The sequence below is a fragment of the Mus caroli genome, chromosome 13 (assembly GCF_900094665.2).
Source record: "Mus caroli chromosome 13, CAROLI_EIJ_v1.1, whole genome shotgun sequence".
Taxonomy (NCBI): domain Eukaryota; kingdom Metazoa; phylum Chordata; class Mammalia; order Rodentia; family Muridae; genus Mus; species Mus caroli.
Window position 1 is genome coordinate 9,009,087 of NC_034582.1, and position 23,167 is coordinate 9,032,253.

The 23,167-nt window shown below is 41.8% G+C and overlaps 1 protein-coding gene across 1 annotated transcript in view; it reads left to right on the forward strand.

Annotated features, from left to right (window-relative positions):
• Window positions 1–18,388, forward strand: part of Ero1b (endoplasmic reticulum oxidoreductase 1 beta) — a 43,216-nt gene extending 24,828 nt beyond the window's left edge. The window contains exons 7-16 of the mRNA XM_021180082.2: window positions 421–541; window positions 652–698; window positions 3,142–3,153; window positions 5,682–5,708; window positions 9,672–9,764; window positions 9,897–10,143; window positions 11,539–11,608; window positions 12,138–12,224; window positions 12,922–13,055; window positions 15,631–18,388. Of these exons, the coding sequence (XP_021035741.1) occupies window positions 421–541; window positions 652–698; window positions 3,142–3,153; window positions 5,682–5,708; window positions 9,672–9,764; window positions 9,897–10,143; window positions 11,539–11,608; window positions 12,138–12,224; window positions 12,922–13,055; window positions 15,631–15,691 (899 nt within the window). The 3' untranslated portion in view covers window positions 15,692–18,388. The remainder of the gene's footprint in view (window positions 1–420; window positions 542–651; window positions 699–3,141; window positions 3,154–5,681; window positions 5,709–9,671; window positions 9,765–9,896; window positions 10,144–11,538; window positions 11,609–12,137; window positions 12,225–12,921; window positions 13,056–15,630) is intronic.
• The last annotated feature ends 4,779 nt before the right edge of the window (window positions 18,389–23,167 follow it).

Here is a 23,167-nt window from a genome sequence, read left to right on the forward strand (position 1 = left end):
AGTGAGTTCCAGGACAGCCAGGGCTATAAGGAGAAACCCTGTCTCGAAAAAACAAACAAACAAAAAATAGTGTTTGAGTCTATGTTGAGATAAATTACAGAAAGAAATTGCATAAATCTGATTCATTTCTTTTTACTCCTGTGTGGTTAAATCTGATTCTGTTATTTCTTTTTATTCCTGGATGGTTATAACTAAGGTGGAGAATGTTACATTCACTGAGTGAACTTTGAGGAACCAAAGAAAGGAAGGAGTTGTTCTTTCCCCTCTTGAGTAATTTGTCCAAGTTCTACAAACTCAGGGTCAAGTGTGGTCACAGGGACTAACCACCCAACCGTGTGAGGTGGAGTGGACTCGGCCCAGGAACTTCTCAGGTTGGAGAGTAATGCATTGTTCTGTGGCCTTACCATTTGCTCCTGACAGATGAGCGGTCTCCTGCTGCACAGTATGTGGACCTGCTGCTGAACCCGGAACGGTACACTGGCTACAAGGGCTCCTCAGCATGGAGGGTGTGGAACAGCATCTATGAAGAAAACTGCTTCAAGTAATTGAGGGCTGGAGTGGGAGAGGGGAGAGGCGGGTCTTGTTTCTGTTGGAAAAGGTACCACACATACGTTAAACCATTTTACAGCTCAGTTTTGTGCTCTTTTTCAGGCCTCGATCTGTTTATCGTCCTTTAAATCCTTTGGCGCCCAGCAGAGGTGGGTTTTCCATGCATTCCATGCTTTTTCAAGTTGAAGAAAAACAAAGTGACAATTTTATATTTGGCTTAATTTTAGTGATATGAGTGGTCTATGCATTCCCTAGATTTCTTGAGAAATTTAAGCTCTAGAGGCCAGGTCCTGCCCTACAGAGAGTGAGGATCCTGTCCCCATGTTTGTAAACACTCGTTCAATGACTCTCAGCCTTCCTAATGCTGGAACCTTCTAATAGAGTTCCTCATGTTGTGGTGACCCCAGCCATAAAAGTATCTTTGTTGCTACTTCATAACTGCAAATTTGCTATGGTTATAGCTGTACTTTCTGATGGTCTTAGGTGATACCTGTGAAAGGTCATTCAACCCCAAAGACCTCGTGACCCACAGGCTGAGAAACAATATCCTAGTTGGTTAAGTGCAGCCAAGGTGGAGAGCCAGGGGCTCATCACAGCTTCCTTCATAGTGCACACAGGTTACCTGGGAGCCAGGTGAGCACACAACACGGGCTGTGCTGCACCAGAGCCCTATCAAACACACTCTTTGTGCTGCCTGGGGTACTTACCTATGGACCATGCTCTGTACAGAGAGGGTGATGAGAATGCAGGCAGTCTGGCTGCCCTCATACTGCTCCAGCCCCTGCACTGCTCCACAAAGTGGCCAGTTAGCAGCTGGTCATTAAGTGTTTCTGTGGTTAGTGTGAGCCTGAATTATAGTTTTGCCTTTTAAGTTTAGTTCACTTGATGAAAATGTGGTGGCAGTGCCATCTGCCATTGTCATCATCTAAGAACTTTCATGTTTAGGCAGAACTCTTGGCCTACAGCATGTGACACTGAGGTTGTAGTGCCCAGGCACACCTCTAAAAACATCTCTTTCAGGTACATAGTAGCCACCATGCTGTTCAGATGCTGTAGCATGTTGTAGTTAGTGGGGACATTGTCATCCTCATCTCCGAATAGCAAAGACCTAAGACTGACCCTGTAGCTGACTTCCCAGTCCAGAGTTCAGGTCAGGACTGAGACAAAGAGTGGAAATTCCTATGAAGATTTGAACCTTCTGGCCCGAGGCCCAGATGTGGAATAATTGAACATAGGCATTGCTTTTAAATGCTGGCTCTATCTAGGCAACATGCTATTCTCCAAGCTAATTCTGAAACTGCCTGGTAAGGTTGAGATTATGAACTTATTTTTTTTGTGTCTCTTGCTGCCTTTACATCATAACTTTGGTTTTTCAACTTCAATGTCTTAATTACACAAAATGTTAGAAAAATCGAGATACTGTAGAAGCTATCTAAAGGACAAGAGGACATCCCTGCCTCTTCTGTCCCCCGTTACAGTTAAGGAAGGCATTTCTTCTGACCTTTCCTGTGGTTACTTTGTTTCAAAGTAGAAAATACAATTTATTTTTAAACAAAAGATGCCAGATACAAAGAAACACTGTTTCCATTTACCATAAATTAGACAAGAAACTGCTGGACAGAGGAAGAGGGGAAAAAATCAACAAAGAAAAGATGGAAGAAAAAAGCTGGGACAAACTTTTAAAGGCAGGCCCAGGCAGTGAGAGTAGGCACAGCTCTGCTGCTGCTCAAGGAAGCCTGCCCCTCTGGCTGATGATATTGGTGGGTTCTCGACTGACATGAAGGGCTCTGCCTGCTCGGGATAAAGTTTTGTCCACTCTATTCCTGAAGCAGTGTCATCTCTAGGCCTCTGTTTTAGGAAAGGTTGTAAGCCACAGAACCTTTTTCTGAGAAATAAACTGTGCTGTCAGACTCTGTCAGACAAAGGCAACAGGCAGAACAACAGTGAAGGCAGCTCAGCCTTGAGCCCTCTCCCTCCCCAGGAGGATGTCCTTGCTCTCATTCAGGCCATCTGGGCAAAAGAATAATCCTCTAGAAGAGCACCCAGCACAGCAACTGTGCTGTCCACACAGGTGCTGGGTAGGGACTGAAGGATATTTTCTATATCTGATAAGTACTGAACTTAGCTGCCTCTGTTGCTTCCTGATTTTTAATGTGCTGAAGATGGAAATCCCAGGCCTTGTGCACATTCCCATTTTAGCATAGCTACACTCCAGCTCCGAAATCTCACTGAGCTGCCATCCGAGCCTAAAACTCGGTCAGACAGGCCTTGAACTCAGCGAAGGTCCTGCCTTCAGCATCCCAAGTATCTGGGATTATGACCTGTGTTACCAGGTCCAGTTCCTTCTCCCTTCTCAGTTTCTTTCCCCTCTCCCCACCTCCTCCATCTGTTGCTTTTGTAGAATGTGAAAGTCTTGCACTCTTAGGCCTGTGTTTTTGTTAAGAACCTTATTTGCAGGATGCTTGCAATAGTGATCAGAGTTAACGATACAGTAAACAGTTTAACAGTGAGGATTAGTGTTGCATTAATTAGCAGGGCTGGAATCTGAGTTGGGTAAGACATCTTATCATGTCTTTCTCTTTTTTCTTTTAGGGGAAGATGATGGTGAGTTGAAACTCTTGTGTTTACTTTAACCATTGTCTTAGTTAGGGTTTTACTGCTGTGAACAGACACCATGACCAAGGCAAATCTTATTAAAAAATAACATTTAATTGGGGCTGGCTTATAGGTTCAGAGGTTCAGTCCATTATCATCAAGGTGGGGGCATGACAGCATCCAGGTAGGCATGGCGCAGGCAGAGCTGAGAGTTCTACATCCTCATCCAAAGGCTGCTAGTGGAAGACTGACTTCCAGGCAACTAGGATGAGAGTTTTAAGCCCACACCCACAGTGACACACCTATTCCAACAAGGCCACACCTCCAGATGGTGCCACTCCCTGGTCTGAAAATATACAAACTATCACAACCATGGAAGAAATCTTTTTACTATTAAATATTTGGTGTTTTTCTTCTTTCTTTTTCTTTTTTTCTTCCTTTCTTTTTTAAAGCAGATGATTTAATCTATTTTTTCAGAAATGAATGGTAATAAATAAGATTTTTAAATATAAAATTGTTTTATGTTTTTAAAAAAAAGCATGAGACCATTTAACCTAAATGATTATAAAGTAGGTCCACTTTCCTTTCCGAGTTTCCCGTTTTCTGTTAATGAAATCTTGAATGTTGGTGATAAAGACGCTTGCTGCCAAGCTGGCTGGCCCAAGTTTGATCTTGAGGACCCAGAAGATGGAAGAAGAGAGTTGATTCCCTTTAATTGTCCTGTGACTTCCACACATTTGCTAGGCATGCAAGAACCTCTCCTCCCACCCACAGACACAATGGATAGTTTTTTGGGTTTTGGTTGTCCCCCCCACCCCCCCGAGACAGAGTTTCTCTGTGTAGTCCTGGCTGTCCTGGAACTCACTTTGTAGACCAGGCTGGCCTCGAACTCAGAAATTCGCCTGCCTCTGCCTCCCAAGTGCTGGGATTGAAGGCATGCGCAACCACCGCCCGGCATGGACAGTATTTTTATTTTAATCTACATGAAGATTCTGAGAAGATGTAGCAAAGTTACTTTTATTAGATAATTTGTGACTTCTTTATTTTCTTACTGACTTTGAAAGTTACATTTTCAGTTTTCAATAATGTGCTTAATTTTATAAAGACTGTTTTCCAGCATTTGGCTATGAAACAGCCAGACAGTTATTCCAGTCGGTTTCCCCTTACCTGTGTTCAGTGGCACTATACAGACTGAGGGTGTATAAACTGCACACGTTCCCTCTGTCAGCCAAGGGCGCACAGAGGAAGACAAATGCAATACACAGCCGACGCCACAGACACACAGAAGCCCAGACACACAGCCCACCAGCAGGTGTAACTCAGTAAGGGTGAAACAAAGCCCCATCATGCATGAGCTGATGATGAGAAACTTCTTAAAGAAGTGGGCTTTAAGATGAACTCTGAATTAAGGGGGCAAGTTTAGATGAGTAGAATTAGCTAGTGCTGGCTTGCTGGGATAGCAGAAGCCTAGGATCTGAGCAAAAGTCTGTCCTGGGTGACTCGTTTGCAGTGGGAAGGACTGGACTCATCTAAACGGATGGGTTAAGAGGCCACATGGAAGCTTTGAGGAGCTGCCAGTTGAGGAAGTGTGATAGTAACAGCCCTTAGCCAGTAGGAGGAACAGATGGCTGCAGAAAGCTGCCTGTGGTGTTTTGGGGTGAGGTGCAGTGGCACTCAGGATGCAGAACAACTCTCAAGGTTCATCCCAGAGACTGGGCAGCATCTCTGTGAGCCAAGGATTCTGCCATTCTCTCAGAAAGTGCAGCAGCACTTCCCTAACTCAAAAGAGCATTATCGAGCCAGGAAGAATTCTCTCTTAATGACAAAAGTATGTCCATTTATCAGCAGTGTTTTGAAGCTTGTGTCATGGGGTGTGACTAAACAAGATCAATGCTATATCAGTTTGTATACTTCGCTTCTTTTTGTGGCAAAGGCACTTAAACTCTCAGCGGTTTATAAGGACACAGGCATTGTTGCTAACTCTGGTCTTCATGTGTGCAGTGGAACGGACTGCTGCAGCAGATGTGTTCCTTATCCCCGTCCTCTCAGTCCTTCTCAGTCTTAGGTCCCACACACAGGACTCACAGCCACTCTAAGCATTACATTGAAAATTATCCTTTGAAATTTAGTCTTAGCTAGTTGAGGAAACACACCTTCCTTTATTGGCTTAAGAAAAATTGAGTAATTATAATTTAATTTTTATATTCGTGGTTTACTGGTATAATTAAATACTGTGCTTATTGCCTCAGACAGATTTATTGTTTGTGCCTATGCTTTTGAATTTAAGCCTTCAGTGAATAAGATATATTTTAGTATTTATACTGCATTGTTTTATATATTTTAACAACCAAAACATCTCTAAGAAAACTCTCCACAACTATTTAAATTATCAGTGGGTTTTTCTAGACATATCTGCCCATTTTACTATTTAGTCTAAAGTAGACATTTCTCGAGGTAGTCCTCAAATGATCTGACTTATTGTTTATACATGAATATTTACAATATTTTAACCAAATTTTTGTTTTTGTTTTTTTAAGGAGAATCATTCTATACGTGGCTAGAAGGTAAACTTTATATCTGTGGTTGATTATCTACACAACTGATACTTAATAATATTTGAAAGAAAATACCACTGTTTCATTTGTGATAAAACTATGTGAAAATCTTGAGGCTACTGGGGAGCCAAAAAATCAGTACCAGATGAATACACAGGCTGGAAGGGCCACTAGGTATTCCTAAGTGACTCATCAGGCTTATCTGTCTTATCCACAGTAACTAGTAACTAGTAAACACGTCTACTTTTTAGAGCTCTTTCCCTTAGTAAGGAACCACGTGTGATATGTAAAACAGGACAAGGTAAATTAGATTCAGAAGTCTGTAACATGTTTGCCCATGGCACATGTATGCATGTGTAGTGTGCAGTGCACTTCTCATTCTTCATGTTTTCTGTATCAGAGATATAAAGACTATAGGCTAAAAGCTAAATGTTCTAGGAGTTAACAGCTTTGGCTAGTAACTGGGAATAGGATGCTTTTGAAATCATGCTATACTGTTAGTGGAGGATTAGCAAGCTGAATGAGAGAGAGAAATTATTGTTTCATAGCCCTAAGCTTCCAGCAGTATTAAACTCTAAGTAGTCAATTCCATTGGTTGTTAATTGGCTGTTTTTTTTCTTTTGAACATAATTTGTTGGTTCTTAGTCAACTATGTATGTATATGTGTGTATATATATATATATACACACACACACATATATATATTATAAAGTAAACATATGAATGCTTTTATGAATTGTGTTGGAAAATACTTTTAGTAAAAGATGGCATAACTTAATAAGTCTACTCTAAAGATGAACATTGTGGAAAGTAATTAAGATCAGGGGTGTCCGACATTTTGACACTGTGATATGATACTGGGGTTTACAAATGTTCTGGATTGCATTTATCAATACTCCTGGATGCATGTTACACACGGGTCACAATCTGGACACTTCTGCCTGAGACTCAGAGAGGTAGTAAGAGAGTTGAATGTTGATGATGCGGAGAGGATGGAGTCCCTGGCAGTGTTTGACCTTAGGCACTGTGCGTCAACTGCTCCATCAGTGCTCTGCTGCCTGGGGTCCCTGAATGTGGTTCCAGAGAGCGCCTGGCGCAGCCTTTTCTGAGGTGACTTTGTCTTCTGGAGCTGGAGGGTGACAACAGTTGTGCTGCTACCTACACTGTTGGTAGAGATCACACCAGGAAGAGTTCTTGAAAACAGCCAATTGACAGTCAAAGGCAGACCGCTTCTGTGCACTAGTAAATTTAACCCTCTTATGAGAGACATGTGTACATATATTCAGTCTCCCCTAAATCCATTGTTGAAAATAATTTGAGTGCCATTAAATCTAAAAGAGATCTTCCTAAATTGGGTAGTCTAATTTAGAATTAGAAGTTGGTGGAATTGGCTTTGTAGGGTGTCTTTTGTGTGTTATTTCAGAGCAAGAGGTGAAAGCTTTTGTCTGCTCTTGTAGACAAAGCCCAACCTTTTTGGCCCCAAGCTGGGCCAGAAGGTCTGCAGCATTTCCTGTTAGTGTTGCATGTCTGTGTGGGGCAGTCCATCAGCATGTCTTTGATGTCAGTATTTTGCTTGAGATCACCCAGGTCACAGAATTTGTATTCCTGCTCCACCTTCCTTACGGTGCCTGCTCGATTCCAGCTTATGAGCTGGGTGAGCTTTGCAGAAAGGAACTCTTCTTAGTTTCCCAGGCTTTGGTTTTTAGGCCTGTGAATGTTCATGAACTTGGCTTTACTTGCTGTTCCTTCTCTAGACTTTGGCCATTTTGTAAGACAGAAGCACTGCTTATACAGGTAGGTTGGAAGAAATAGAAATTGAACCTCAAATGTGACCAATTGCTTGATTATGTATTGAAGGAAAATTTCCTTGAAGTTAGTACTTAATATTTTAGTAAATCTTTTTATTTGTAGTCCTTGTTATAAACATTTTAAATTGCATATGCTTTTTGGAGAAAGCTACAAAGTAAAATTTAATCTCTATATTTTGGTCTCTATAGCACTTTGAATTAGAGAATGAGATCTCAAAAGAATTGTTTTTCCTAGTTTGAGGATGTTTGTTTCAGAGCCATCTGTGGTAAGGAGTAAACTAATAGTCTGAGAGCCCTTGATAAGATCCAACAGTAAGCCATATAGATCCTCTTATGTTAGAATTTTCCAGCACACAAATGAGACTGTGCCCCAATGTTTACATTTTCCCAGTAGGAAGGATGTTAAAAAGCAAACAACACCTGTTTGGTGGTAAAGAAAAGCTTCATCTAACGATTCTTAAATACTAGCTGCATTTGCAAAGGGCCTGAGTTTGGTTCCTGTCACCCATATGGCAGCTCACAAACATCTGTAACTCTAGGTCCTTGGGGTCCAGTGCCCTCTTCTGACTTCAGCAGGGATCACGCATGCACATGGTCCTCATATATACATGCAAACAAACATTCATATACGTAAGGTACATCATAATTTAAATTTATTGTTCTGCATTTCACTTACTTTTAAATTTTCTATAAAGAATATTCATTCAAAATTTTCCTTTCTTCATGTGAATTATCATACTAGCCTTGGGGGTTTATTTATTTATTTATTTATTTACGTTGGTGTTGGGAGTTGACCTCAGGGTTGTGTGCATGCTAAGCGTATTCTTGGCTACTGAGCCTCACTCCAGGCCTGTCTTAGCCATTTTCAAGTTTACTATTTGGTATCACTAAGTGCACTTATAATGTATATTACTAGAAAAGAAAATCTTGGCGCACGCCTTTAATCCCAGCACTTGGGAGGCAGAGGCAGGTGGATTTCTGAGTTCGAGGCCAGCCTGGTCTACAAAGTGAGTTCCAGGACAGCCAGGGCTACACAGAGAAACCCTGTCTCAAAAAACCAAAAATAAATAAATAAATAAATAAATAAATAAATAATAAACAAATAAATGAAAGAAGAAAGAAAGAAAGTCTTATGAAGTAGCAGCAGAAGGGAAGGATTATGGGATTATGTGGGTATTTGCCATAAATTTTGAGCAGAAGCCTGTGTGTGTTAAGGAAGCTACATGTAGTGACTTTGTATCACATCCATGAATTCCATATGGTGAGGCTTGTGTTATACTCGATTTTTTTTTAAGCGTTAAAATTCTGGGAGTCTGTTTTCTAGGTTTTATTTCTCTGTAAGTAGAGTAGTATGTCAACAGAGGGAATTAGCTCATCCCAAGGCAAGAGCCCATAAAGGCCCTTCTTTCCCACCACAGAGTAGATTCAAAGAACACAGAGGGAAGGCATAAGACGACAAAGGGATCGATGAGGCAAAGCAGTCACTTCCTCCTGGTAGTTGTGCATAGTGCATTCGTAGTCTAGACTACAACCTGTGCAATTGCGTTCTGGTAGCCTACGAGCTACACAGCTGCATCCAGTGTTTGGGCCACCTTCAGGGGCCAGGCTTTTCTGTCTTGTTCTATGTTAAGTTTTCATTGTATTCAGTTAAGTCTATTCTGAAACAATCTTCGTGTTTTCTAGTCAAAAATCTTCATCTAATTGCCTATAGAGTTATCTCCTGATTTGTTTTTATTATCTGTGTTAGTTACTTTTATGTCAAGGGACCAACATAGCTGACAAAGATTTTATATACAGAACAATTTATGCTGCTCAGAGTTTGAGAGGGTTCACTCCATGGTGACTTGGCCCTGAGCCTGTGAGCAGGTCATGACAGAGGGAATGTGTGGCAGAGGACACTGTACTGAAGACAGGAGCGGAGAGTCACAGGAAGCTGATGTGTATGCTATTGCCCACTCCCAGACCCTGTCCCCTACCCCTGCTGTATTTCCTCTAGCTAGGCCCCAACAAGCACCCCAGACCTAAGCCCGCAGGGACACTGCACATTTCAGCCATAACAGTGTCCTTGAATATTAACCTGAAACCCATGTACTAACTGTTTGTGATTTGATATTTTTTTTATCTAATGGATACGGGTTCTTTTTTCCTGTTTTTTTCTGAATAGGTTTGTGTCTTGAGAAAAGAGTCTTCTATAAGCTTATATCAGGACTCCATGCCAGCATCAATTTACATCTGTGTGCTAACTATCTTCTGGAAGGTAATCAGATTTCGTAAATGGAGATGTTTTATTTTTTAGGTGTCATAAAAAGTGTTGGAAAGTAAAACACACTCTACAGAGCCAAAGCAAACGTGCCATGCTAAACGGTGGCGTGCTTCTTTTTCTTTTCAGAAACCTGGGGTAAACCTAGTTGGGGACCAAACATCAAGGAGTTTAAACGCCGCTTTGACCCTGTGGAAACAAAGGGGGAAGGTCCAAGAAGGCTAAAGAACCTGTACTTTTTATACTTGATAGAGCTTCGTGCTTTGTCAAAGGTGGCCCCTTACTTTGAGCGCTCGATTGTTGATCTTTATACCGGCAACTTGGAAGATGACGCTGACACCAAGACCCTTCTGCTCAGCATCTTCCAGGATACAAAGTAAGGCCTGGCTTTTAGTGTCTTGGAATCCTCCACTGCTCAGCTGACGTGGAGCGAGGGGTGATAAAGACTTGACTAGAGGTTAGAAGAGAGACACAGGAGCAATAGTAGCACAGTGGTCTTCCAGATGCTGAACACCAAGCTGCTCTGAAGCCTGGCTGCAGAAGCATTTACACTGGAAGACAGGCTGTGTATGTTTTACTAAAGAATTTAAGATTTTATGTAGCATCAAATGCCCCAACAATGGTGGTATTTCTGTTACTGCTGAAAGTTGCATAGTGTCGTAAGTATAAGCAGTACAGCAAACATAAAAGTAGTTGTCTTAAGGTTTTCTGCTGTAAACAGACACCATGACCAAGGCAAATCTTATAAAGGACAACATTTCACTGGGGCTGGCTTACAGGTTCAGAGGTTCAGTCCATTATCATCAAGGCGGGAGCATGGCAGCATCTGGGCAGGCATGGTGCAAGAGGCCCTGGAGAGTTCTCTTGTGGCCACTAGAACATTGACTCCAGTGACTAGGAGTAGGGTCTCAAAGCCCACTCCCACCGTGACACACTTCCTCTAACAAAGCCACACCTACTCCAACAAGGCCATACCTCTTAATGGTGCTACTCCCTGGGCCAAGCATATCCACATCACAGCAGTGATAGCTCCCTTCCAAAACAACCTTTTAAAGCTTCCTTATCCTGTAAAACACATTCATTGGTTGTTAACATGAAGGAGAAGGCAGATGGGGAAGCCTAAAGTAAACTACATACTAAGGTGTACAAGAATATTGAGTGCTGGCATACTTGGAGATTGTTTTTCACTTTTAAATAATTTTACTAATTTCCTTAAGATACTGCATCCTTAAGATAATACAGTCTTAGAATGACAATCCCCTAGGAAGACTAACAGTGTCAACTAACCTAGACCCTTGGGAGCTCCCAGAGACTGAGTCACCAATCAAAGAGCATGCACGGGCTGGTTTGCACCCAGCCCATGTGTAGCAGAGGACTGCCTTGTTTGGCCTCAGTGGGAGAAGATACACCTACCCAATCCTGTTAAGACTTGTTGTTTCAGGGAGCAGGGATGCCCTGGGAGTGGGGAGTGGGGTACTCTTTTTCAGAGGTGAAAGGAAGGGGAGATGGAGGGTAAGAACTCTGTGATGGGGGGACAGGAGGAGGGACAACATTTGGGTTTAAATGAATAAAATAATAATAAGAAAAAGATAGTTAGTCTTATAAATTACAAAGTCATATGTAGTTTTCTCTATTAGTGTATATGTGAACTGTTACCCTCCTACATTATAAATAATAACATATTTTAACTATTTGTAGGGCTACAGAACTCTTGAGACTAGGACTTGGGTTTCTCATTGGTAACTTACTAATAGTCTTGTCCTTTCATCAGGTCCTTTCCTATGCACTTCGATGAGAAATCCATGTTTGCAGGTGACAAAAAGGGGGCCAAGTCATTAAAGGTAATTGAGGGTAGCGTGGGAACCACATCTCAATTCATCCACACTTGCAGTTGCTCTACATCATAATGTTAGTTAACTTAGATTTTGGTATAAATTGAGAGCCAGTGGCACAGTGTGGCATGATGAATTTACAGCGGCGTCTGTCCTGGGGCCAGTGTTCTAACTTAGGTTTCACTTTAGTAACTTTTCCTGTTGCTGTGAGGAATCACCCTGACAAGCTAGATTTTCGAAGCTACTCAATGTAAGCGACAGATCAGTTCTCACAAGTAAAGGCCTCTCACTGTTAGCTTCCAGCCCTTCATTAAAGCGCCGTCTCAGTAAAATGTGCTGAAGTAATGTGCAACATGAATCTTCATCTCTACTAATGTCTGCTGTTTAATGTACTGCGTTGTACTACACAAATTCAGGTCCTTTTAACGACTGAAAAGCAATAGTCACTTGTAAACCTTAAACATTTATTTTATATGTGTAATTTGACCAAATGTATCTTAATTTCAAAAGTCTAATTCAGATATTTTTTGCACACCAGGAAGAATTCCGGTTACATTTCAAGAACATCTCCCGAATCATGGACTGTGTTGGGTGCGATAAATGCAGACTGTGGGGGAAATTGCAGGTGTGTGTGCAATTTTTTTATTCTTTTTTTTTTTCCCTCTTCTTCTTTTGGTGGTGGTGGTGGTGGTGGTGGTGGTGGTGGTGGTGCATTCTCTGTGTAGCCCTGGCTGTCCTGGAACTCACTCTGTAGACCAGGCTGGCCCTGAACTCAGAAATCCGCCCGCCTCTGGATTGCTGGGATTAAAGGTGCGCACTGCTGCCGCCGCCTGGCTCTCACGTTTTCTTACAAAGATGCTGCTGCTGACACAGCCCCAGGACGACATAAGAAGTAGTGCTTTCGAGAGTACAAGTCAAATTCTGTGGCTCTGATGAAGAAAACGGGCCTTTTAGTAATCTGGGACAGAAGCGTGTTCACCAGGCACCAGGTTGCTTAGGTTCTGAGAAGTGTTGTGCCTGTGTGATGTGATCTGTGAGGGCGTAAATACTGCTTCCCGAATAGTCCAGCACTGGGTTGTAAAGCTCCCTTCGTGGATTTTAAAAACAGATTGTTTTTATTTAGGGTATGTATGTGTCCACCGAGGCAGTCGAGGGTGTCAGATTTCCTGGAGCTGGGGTTAGAGGTGGTTCTGAGCCCCTGGATGAAGAGCTGCGGCATTCCCAGCTGCTGGCTGTCTCTCTAGCTCCCTCATACAGGTTTCAGTGTCCTCCCTGTAGCTATTGTGTAAAGTTAACTGTAAATTTGCGACTATTTTCTTCAGACTCAGGGTTTAGGAACTGCCTTGAAGATACTATTCTCTGAAAAGGAAATCCAAAACCTTCCGGAGAACAGCCCGTCTAAAGGCTTCCAGCTCACTCGGCAGGAAATTGTTGCTCTTTTAAATGCTTTTGGAAGGTAAGCTAAGACCTGATTCCCTCCAGGTTTCAACATACTGCAAAGATGATCTTTCCCCCAAAGGTGCCTTGGTTTGGTTTGCTGACAGATAAATGCTGGCTGTGGTGGCACACACTCATAACCGCAGCACTGAGAAGCTGAGGCAGACAGACCATGAGTTCAAGGCTAGCTATCATGGCCCATGTAGTAAGGACCTTGTTTCAAACAAACACCTTAAATCCATTGTTCAGTGTGGCCTCCAGGCTGACAGGCAAGTTCTCCATCAGTCCCAGGAAGACCTGAGAGTTTGCAGCTACGGTACTTTTCAATTTTCTTTCTCAATTTCATGAGGGAAATAGCCTTCTAGTGTGTGTGTGTGTGTGTATGTATATACACACATACATATACATATATATAATTATCAGAAATGTTTTTTAAGTAATTTGAATTTATCTACAGAAATATATGCAGTGTTGGGATATAAAGCAGAAGGAAAAGAATCATAGAAAATAATATTCTGTGTTGTAACAGTAGAACAAAATAAGTCAAATCACAGGGGAAAGTTTATTTTTAAAACAGGACCAGGGCTGGAGAGATGGCTCAGTGGTTAAGAGCACTGACTGCTCTTCCAAAGGTCCTGAGTTCAAATCCCAGCAACCACATGGTGTCTCACACCCATCTGTAATGAGATCTGATGCCATCTTCTGGTGTGTCTGAAGACAGCTATAGTGTACTTAGATATAATAGTAAATAAATCTTTAAAAAAAAAAAACAGGACCAAATGACAGAGACTAATATGTATGTTTTATGAGTGCGATTTTTAAGTTCAAAGGAGAGCAATCATGTAAAGATAATTTAGATATGCCCCAGTGTAATGCCAAAGCCTTCACCTAGTTCCTCCATGTGCTTAGTTTTGTCTAGGCAGGGTTTTGTTCTAGTGGAATCTGACCACCTCACTGACCCTGCCTACCCCAAGCCCTAGGGTGAACTGACTGCTAGCCCAGCTCTTGTCTGTATTTAAAGATGTCTGTGCTAATTGAGATACAAACCACAAGGTAGATAGGATCCATTTTTATAATTCAGGAAATATCAGTTTATGCATTTTTTGAGGTCTGAAAAAATAATAAGGAAGAGGCGAGGTGAAACGTAGATTATTTGAAATGAAAAAGATGTTAAATAACAAATAGTTTAAGCACAAACAAAATTAAATTGAGAAAGGAAAATTTTAATTGAATATTTCATTAAAATGCCATTGGCTTTCATAAATGCTCCCTTTTAGCTTCAGCCCTGTGTCTAGAGCCCATTCTCCCTCCAAGGGGCGCTGGACAGGAAGCAAGTCCTAGAGTCCTGGGATCCTGGCCTGCTCCTTGCCAGCAGTTCAGCTCGGCAAACCTTGACTCCACGCCCAGAACCCATTGAGACATGGGGGATTCTGGAAAAAAGATTTGATCCTAATTTTACCTAAAGATGTAAAAGCTAAGCTGTAGCTAACTTTTGTTATGTTCTTTGAGTTTGTTAAGTATTGTACTGGCTATTTTTGTGTCAACTTGACACAGCTGGAGTTATCACAGAGAAAGGAGCTTCAGTTGAGGAAATGCCTCCATGAGATCCAACTGTAAGGCATTTTCTCAATTAGTGATCAAGGGGGAAAGGCCCCTTGTGGGTGGGATCATCCCTGGGCTGGTAGTCTTGGGTTCTATAAGAGAGTAGGCTGAGCAAGCCAGAGGAAGCAAGCCAGTAAAGAACATCCCTCCATGGCCTCTGCATCGGCTCCTGCTTTCTGACCTGCTTGAGTTCCAGTCCTGACTTCCTTTGGTGATGAACAGCAGTATGGAAGTGTAAGCCGAATAAACCCTTTCCTCCCCAACTTGCTTCTTGGTCATGATGTTTGTGCAGGAATAGAAACCCTGACTAAGACAAGTATGTATACTTGACAGATGGACACTATCGCTAGGCTGTAGAAGAAATACTAGGTTCGTTAGGTTAACCCTGAGTTCATAAGAGAAGGGAACTTGTAGGTTCCCATTCTTCCCATCCCAGGGTTTGATTTCTGTGTTTGAGCTCTTTATTTATTCGCTGAGCCAGTAATTACTTGTACAATGCCATAAGTATAGATGGGTACTGGGAGTGGGAGGGACAGTGTAGACAGTGGCACTGTGTCCATAGTTCATCTATAGGCTTTTTGTGGTTGTTTCATTTTTCAAGACAGTGTTTCTCTGTGTAACCCTGGCAAGTCCTGTAACTTACTTTGTTGACCAGGCTGGCCCCAAACTCAAGAGATCTGTCTGCGTCTGCCTTATTAGTGCTGTCGTCAAAGGTGTGTATGTACCACACACCTGCCTCTCATGGATGGTCTCAGTGTGAAGACAGAATGGTTTCTGTTGCCCTTTTAAGCATGCCCAAAGGTCCACAGCTCCATGACTTGTCAGCTTTGGTAGGAGTCACAGCATTTCTCTTTTAAATGGAATTGTCAGCATTCAGTGTTTTGGTTCTTTTAGATTCTTTGCTTAGCTCAAGGAAGCAGTATTGGCTATTTGAAGTCTGTGTACAGCATGCCCTCTGTATGTTCTAATATGCACTTGTTTTCCTCCTATAGACTTTCTACAAGCATAAGAGAATTACAGAACTTTAAAGCGTTGTTGCAGCACAGGAGGTAATGAAGACTGTTCTATGTCTTCATAGACATAGCGGACTGTATGAAGCCTTTTAGCCTTGGACACTGGGCAAAGAGACTACGTGTCTAAGACTTCAAGAATTCTGAACTCTTTAAGAGAAAATTCAAATGTCCACTTGAATATTTATGATCCTTAATAGAATATCAATTAGAGATATTTATAAATGAAGTATATCCTTTAAAATTGTAAGTTATACTAATGCCATGTTTGTTTCACATTTTGTTTGTATTGTATTACCCTGCATTCCTAGTTGTCAAACTTTAAATGACTGTGTCTATCCTGAGAAGACTATTCAGTCTGTTGTAGAAAAAAAAGAACCAGGGAACCAGCGCTGCCTAGAGCTGGTCCCAGTGACAGAAATCTATAGATGGTGTAGTTAGTGTTTTAGACTTGCCTAACACTGTGTGTCATCCTCTGTAATGCAGGGCTGTCACTATAATGAATAGGCCTTTCAGTGACTAGTGAGAGGTTTGGATGACTTCCCAGGGCTTCAACCCTGTTACGATGTTTAGTTGCTGTTGCTGCTGTGGTTTTGGCCTAAAGGGACCTGCCTTGGTGAAGGTGGGTAAGTGCCCTCCCGTGCTCACTTGGCCTGTGTACCCCAGGCTGGCTCAAGAGTAGAGTGTCCTTTACCTAAAGCCTACAGCTCCCCTTCTGGCTTTTCTCTTTGTTCCTCTTCTAATTATAGACATTTCCAGTTATTTTATGAAAAGCCCTATTTATTTAATGGATTTTTCTTCTTCACAAAATTTGAATGGGATCCTATGGGTTTATAATGCTAATTGGATTACACACAAATTTTGCTGTTTTAAAGTAAGCATTTTCAATATTTGATTTTGAACACAATCTATGCAATCCTCTACCTCTTGTGTGCGACTGTCTGGTGAGCTGCTTCAGCACGGCTTCACTTCCTCCCTGGCCCTCCATCTTCAGTTCATCCCGGATCAGCCATCCTTGGCGACTCAAGACAGTGGAGGACTTGAAGGCCCTAAACTGCCATGTTCTAAACCTGGGATTTAAAATCTTTAAATATTTTAAATCTTGGTTCTTTTAAAGGTGGCAGTGTATAATGGGATTACTTGAAAGGTTTTTATCTATGCGAGTCCAAAAATCTCGCTTCTCCTTAGATTCTGTCTTTCTGGAGTAAACAGTAAGTGCTCTTAAATCCACATCCTATCTGCCAAAGTCTTTACTGTGTTCCTTGTAACTTCATGGTGTAGGCCAGATTATTAAATTGGCTCATTCCCCTCTGAATGCCTAGTCTTCCACTACAGAGGTGTGATGAGACCTGAGGCCTCTATGGCTATTTCTGCTCCTCATTTCTAATCTTTATAAACTTAATGTTTTGTTGATAGTAGTGAGTTTTGTCGGTTGATTACTCTTTTTTGGCTTGAAGTTTTCTTTTTTTCTTTGCTTTTTATTTTTTAAAGAGATGCAAGTATTGCCATGTGATGGGAACGGGCCACTCTAAGATAAAAAGCCCACCAAGTGAATGCCAGTGACCTTGCCCTGTATACCAGCGGGTTCTGTAGTGCCCATTTAGAATGTAAGGAAAGGTGGAAATTTTGCACTTTGTCTATTTTTATTTTAAATGTGGAGATTGTTTGGAAATGTCACTTATCACCACTGCAGTTAGATGCTGTTATTTAAACTATTTGCTTAAGGGGGGGGGGATCTTCATTTCCACTTGCTGAATTTTTCTTAACTATGATTTGTTCCAAGCTTAGGACACACAGTAGTACAGTGTGTTCTAGGAAGTTGAAAGAAATGGTTGTTAGAATGAATTCCTTCAGTAAGGGAAGTATTCTGAAGTTGGTACTCATTGGATTAACTTTTAAATACATTAGGGTGTGTTGGTGTGTGCATAGCGACATCACCATGACATCTGAGGACTGTGGAGACTGTGGGACTGTTTGGTGACCTTGATGATGAATCTGTAGGAGGCTGTCTGCCAGTTCTGTCATCAGTGCTTGGGGGAAATTCAAGCACTGCTTACATTGTGAGATTGCTTGTTGGCTGAGTGACAAAACACTTGCTGTTTGTCTGTGTCTCATCACCTGCTGTAAAAATCTAGCACTTGACAGCAAGCCTGACTAAAACGATTGTACCTGGTGCCATAACAATGTGAAGAGGAAGTATTTTCATTGGTGGCCTGTATTTTCCTTTAGTGGCATCCATGTTAGACAGATTTTACATACTAAAATGGTCCATGCTCAGTACTCCTCTTGTTTTGGATTATGTGGAGGATCAGCCAAACAACAAGATAATCAATTTTGAAACTTGCCAAGTCAGATGTTGGCCCCTGTATTTTGTGTATGAAATGCTGTGCTGTGTCTCTCGACCCTGCCTAGGTGCCACCATGTGTAAGGAGGGACAACTGTGCTGGTCTTTCTCAGCACTGCTTTCAGCTAGACACCTGAAAACACTTCCCAGCAGGCTTCTCAGCAGTTTGCAGACTGAAGTTCCTGCAGGAGCCCTTAGCTAGTCACCAAAAGGCTCAGACCAGATACATACTGTCACGGAAACTCCTTGGTCCAAACCAAGTACATAAATCCACGTGTCCTTTATTTGAAATGACATCTACAGGTGCACCTTTGAGTTTTCTGAGCAGAATTCCAAATAATTTGCTGTTGTAACCACTGGAGTCAGAACCATGAATTAAAATACATGTTTCTGCAATCTTTTGTTTCTTTGTTTTTCCCCCCTCCTCCTTATCAAGTGCTTCTTATGAGACTGTGATTATAATTTATGGATTGGGGGAAAATAGACTTCTGCATAGTCTGAAGGGGACTCTCCTTGCAGTCATAATGGCAGCTGTTGGCTGTGTGTGCTGAGGACTTTGCATGCAGCGGCACACTAGGTGGTAAGGACAGGTGTTTCCTAAAGCATGAAAACGAATGGGGTCTGAGACTCAGCCAGAGCTTGCTATTCTATTCTAAGCTCAAGGCGTGTAGAGCCTGAGCGGACCACCAGAGTCTGTACTGATAATGTGGACCTAATACCATTCAATCAAAAGGTAGGAACAGTATTCTATGATTTGTATTGAGTCATAGGCTTAAAAAAAATGCTTGTTTTATTTAACTTTCCAAATAGGTGGTACATTCACATGGTTAAAAAACACAATATACACTAATACCACAATGTCTTCCCAGTTTCCCATAGTGCACACACAGGCCCTCTGTCCCTGGCTTTTTGTATTTCCATCCATACTCTCCTTTAAAAAAAAAAATGCCAACATATATCCATATAAAGCCTTATTTCTCTATTCGCTCGTATTTTACTTGGAGTAATATCACATACACACCATCTGCTTTTTATCACCTAATTATTGCGGTGGCCATGTACCACCAGATAGCTTTTTCACTTTATTGGTTGCTTGGTATCCTTACTATGGCTCTTCCAGTATTTAGTTGAGTGGTACCATTCTTGAGCATTTGAGTTGTTTCTAGACCTTGTCCACATACCATGTCACATTTGTTTATGTACATTTCTAAGTGTTCAAAGGTGAAAGACCACACACACTTGTAGGTTTGAGAGGTACTGACTTGGACTCTGCCCTCCACAGGGAGGGACTAGCTCAGCTCATGTACATGTGTGCTTGCTCATCCATGGCCTCACCACCAGAGACAGTGTTCAAATGCTAGATTTGGACATTGTGATAGGATGGAAATTTAAAATGCTCATTTTCAAAACTAAATGTATAAAATTAACAACTAACCCTTAATTTGCTTGGTGTTCTTTGTGCACTAGACCCCACCTGTTAGAGGCGTTCTTCAAGCGTGATGAGCTTCATAGTCTTCCAGTTTGTTACGTGGCTTTGCTTTAATGGTTTTACCATGCTGTGGTGTGGTCTCATTTCCTATACCAGTTGTTTGGTAGTTTCTGTATCAGCTCAGACTGTCTTCCTCACTTCAGACCGAGACACTCATCCACTGGCCTTTTTATTTTCCTAGAGAATTGATGGCTTTGCTTTTTCAGCTTTAAATTCTGATCCTTTGGACTTTTTTTTTTTTGTACAAAACACAGGTTAAGGAAACCAACCTAACTTTACACAGGTGTAACCTGTTTGGTCCGGAAACTCTAGCCATGTGTTCCATGGCTAGTTTGAGGAATCATGTAGATAGGACAGATCTCTGACACCTCTATGGACCTAGCTCCTTATCTAGGCTATGTTTCCATTTCATCAGTCCATTTTCCTGTATGTACCAGTAGACATTGTTTTAATTAAATAATATTTAATATTCGCCCTTGGTCCTCTCCAAGAGACTGAACTGGAACTTTTGATGGGCCTTACAGCCAAGGTTAGTACACCCTGAGGTCACTTGTGACTTAAGATGCTATCCTACTGTGTGCTCAGCTTTTAAGAAAATGGTGTTAACAGTCACCCTTACTTACCCTTGGATTTCCCTGTGCCTAGCTGTAATCTTAAGTCATGTACTCTTCCGTGTCTCTGACCAACAGTAATGAACGGGTGTCATTTGCTGAAAACAGCAAACACAGAAGTTGAAAGCAATCTCCTAAAACGAATATCCACCATGAATGTTGAACACAACATTTAAATATTGCTCCATAAACAATAGTTTGAAATACTGTTTTCTGGGTCAGTTGGGGTTAATTGGAATCTGATTTAATAATCCCTTGTAAAACTCTGCTAAAGATTTCTCTTATCCCTCATTCCTTCTCCATGTTATGCTTTCTGGGCTGCTCAATAAATCTGCCACCCTTTGTGACAGATGCACACACAGCGGGGATAGATTTACAAGACAGTCTTCAGGCAGGCACAGGTTCAGACTCGTGTAACACACAGAGGATGAAGACAGAAGACACAGGGAACATGAAATAGAGAATAAAATCTGAGCTAACTCTTGGTTAAATGACACCAAGGGGAAATGCTTTCTTTCCTTAATGTGTCACCAACACATTATTGGTGATTTGGAATTTACTATTAATGTGTTCAAATTGACTACACGCTCTCCTTCCCCTGCACCCTTTTAATTTTCCTAGATACTATAGATTTTCATGATTCCACACGAGCTTTGAAAAAACTCATAGCAATGCAGAATTGTTTTCTGTTGTGAGTCCCTCCTTCCCTCCCTTTCTTTACTTACAGGGTCTTTAGTATCTCAGACTATCCTCAAAGTCCCTATATAGCCAAGGATGGTCTTGAACTTCTGATTCTTCTCTTTGTCTCCCAACTTCCAAGTGCTGGGACCACAGGTATAAACTGCCAAGCCCATTTTATGCAGTGTGGGGAACTGGACACATGGGCAAACATACTACCTACAACTACAATCTTAGATTTAAAGGTACTTTTAACCTCTTGAACTTAACCATTAGACGAACGTAAAGATCATCTTAGATTTTCTTTTCAGCTACCTTGGGTAGTTCTGAGTTCTTACTAAATGGGGACGTTCATAGAGGTCCCGCATACCACCATGGAGTAAATTCCAAATCACCAATAATGTGTTGGTGACACATTAAGGAAAGAAAGCATTTCCCCTTGGTGTCATTTAACCAAGAGTTAGCTCAGATTTTATTCTCTATTTCATGTTCCCTGTGTCATCTTGTAAGACGAGCTGGCCGGGCGTGGTGGCGCACGCCTTTAATCCCAGCACTTGGGAGGCAGATTTCTGAGTTCAAGGCCAGCCTGGTCTACAAAGTGAGTTCCAGGACAGCCAGGGCTACACAGAGAAACCCTGTCTCGAAAAACCACACAAAAGAAAAAGAAAAAAAAGAGTCCCCTCCATTTATTTGTCCAAAGAGTTGGGTATCTGTTAGAGACTCACATAGCAGGCCTGAGAAGACCCTGTTTATCTGAATGCATGCACTCTTATGCTTCAGTTAGGGTCTTGAAGGAAGACCATGATCGGCGAGTGACTAGTGGGTGTCAGAGTCATGGGTAACGGTTATGTAAACAAGAGTTGAGAGGGAAGAATTTTGAGGCTCATATGAGCTGAAGAAAGTGAGTCTCTGAACTCCAGTTCTGACGAGGCTAAAGTTCAGAACATATGCTCCACTCAGATTATAGAAAATCAGAATTTGAGGGGTGAACCAGATAAGGCTTAGGGGAAAAGAAGACACTAGTAAGCTATCTGCATCCAAACATAGAGGCAGATGAAGGTTTGGAGGAGGTAGGTGTGGATCCTATAGGCATTTGGATTCCATGAGTCCATATTGAACACAGAACCTACCCAGGGCAAGAATGAAGCAAAGGCTTAAGAAGTGTAATCGCTTGGGACATAGGGACGGCCACAGCAGGGATCGGGTATTTTGTTCCATTGGGAGAGGGGTTTTCATGCATCCTGCCGGGAGCGAGAGGAAGTTTATGTGCGATTCTCTTAGTGTCGCCTCAGATCCAAACTCATGACAATTTCCCAGTCCAACAGAGGCACCCAATAGACTCAATTCCACTGTCTGTCTTCACAGTTCCATTTAAAAAGTTTTCTCACTTTAATTGTCCTATTTACTTAGTCTTTGAAGAGAACTCTGATTTGAGCCTGCTCCTTTTTCTAATAGCTCTACCATCTGGATCCATCAGAAGCTGTGAATAGCTCATGCATACTGGATAAAGTAGAACTGCACACTGATGTGTTTCTGCATCAGTCTGTTGTTTAAATTGCTGTCTGATAAGAGTGAAAGCAGGATTCTTTTTCTACAATAATTGGCTAAACTTGTAAATTTTGATAAATTATTTGTAACCTTGTAGTAGAACAAACAGCAAAGGCTAGAATGTGTGTAGCACAGTGGCAAGGCATATCCAGTGCTTAGCAGGCCTGGATATGATCTCCCCTGTGAAGGTAGGTACACATGCATATGTGTGCATAACATTCTAACAGACAATATATACCTCCACACGAGATTCTCACATTGCTTCTGAAGTGCCCAGTGACTAATACTTCTTTTGCTCTTCATAGGGGTCTAGTGTTGGTTCCACAATAAAATGTGACTGGGACAAATACTGTAATAACCTCTAGTTCACAGCTCTACCCGTAACACTCCAGACATTATTTATCTAAGGAATATGTGTCAATGATGGATATGAACACAGGTTGGCCAGAATTCTTAACTGCTTAGGCAAATGGGTCAGCAGCTAAAAAGGTGTGTCCTGTCCTCGTTACAGCAGACCTCACTGCTGGTTAGCAGGGTTACATTTTCAGTGGTAATGCCTCAGTCCCATGAACTTACTTATCTCAGTATTGCTATAGCCCAGCTAACTTCAGACTTGGGCTAGCGCTGGGATTAGAACCATAACACCATGCTTGGCCCCATGTGCTTTAATATCACCAGGTTGTTATTTCATGATGTGAACATGAACTTTTCTTTTCCCATTTTAACACATTAGGAACAGTTTTGTTAGCAGAGGAAGCAAGGGAGAAGACTCAAAGCCAGTTCAGACCTCCTTCCCTACATGTGGTACACAGCCACTGCACGCATATATTCCAGCACCTGTTGACAACA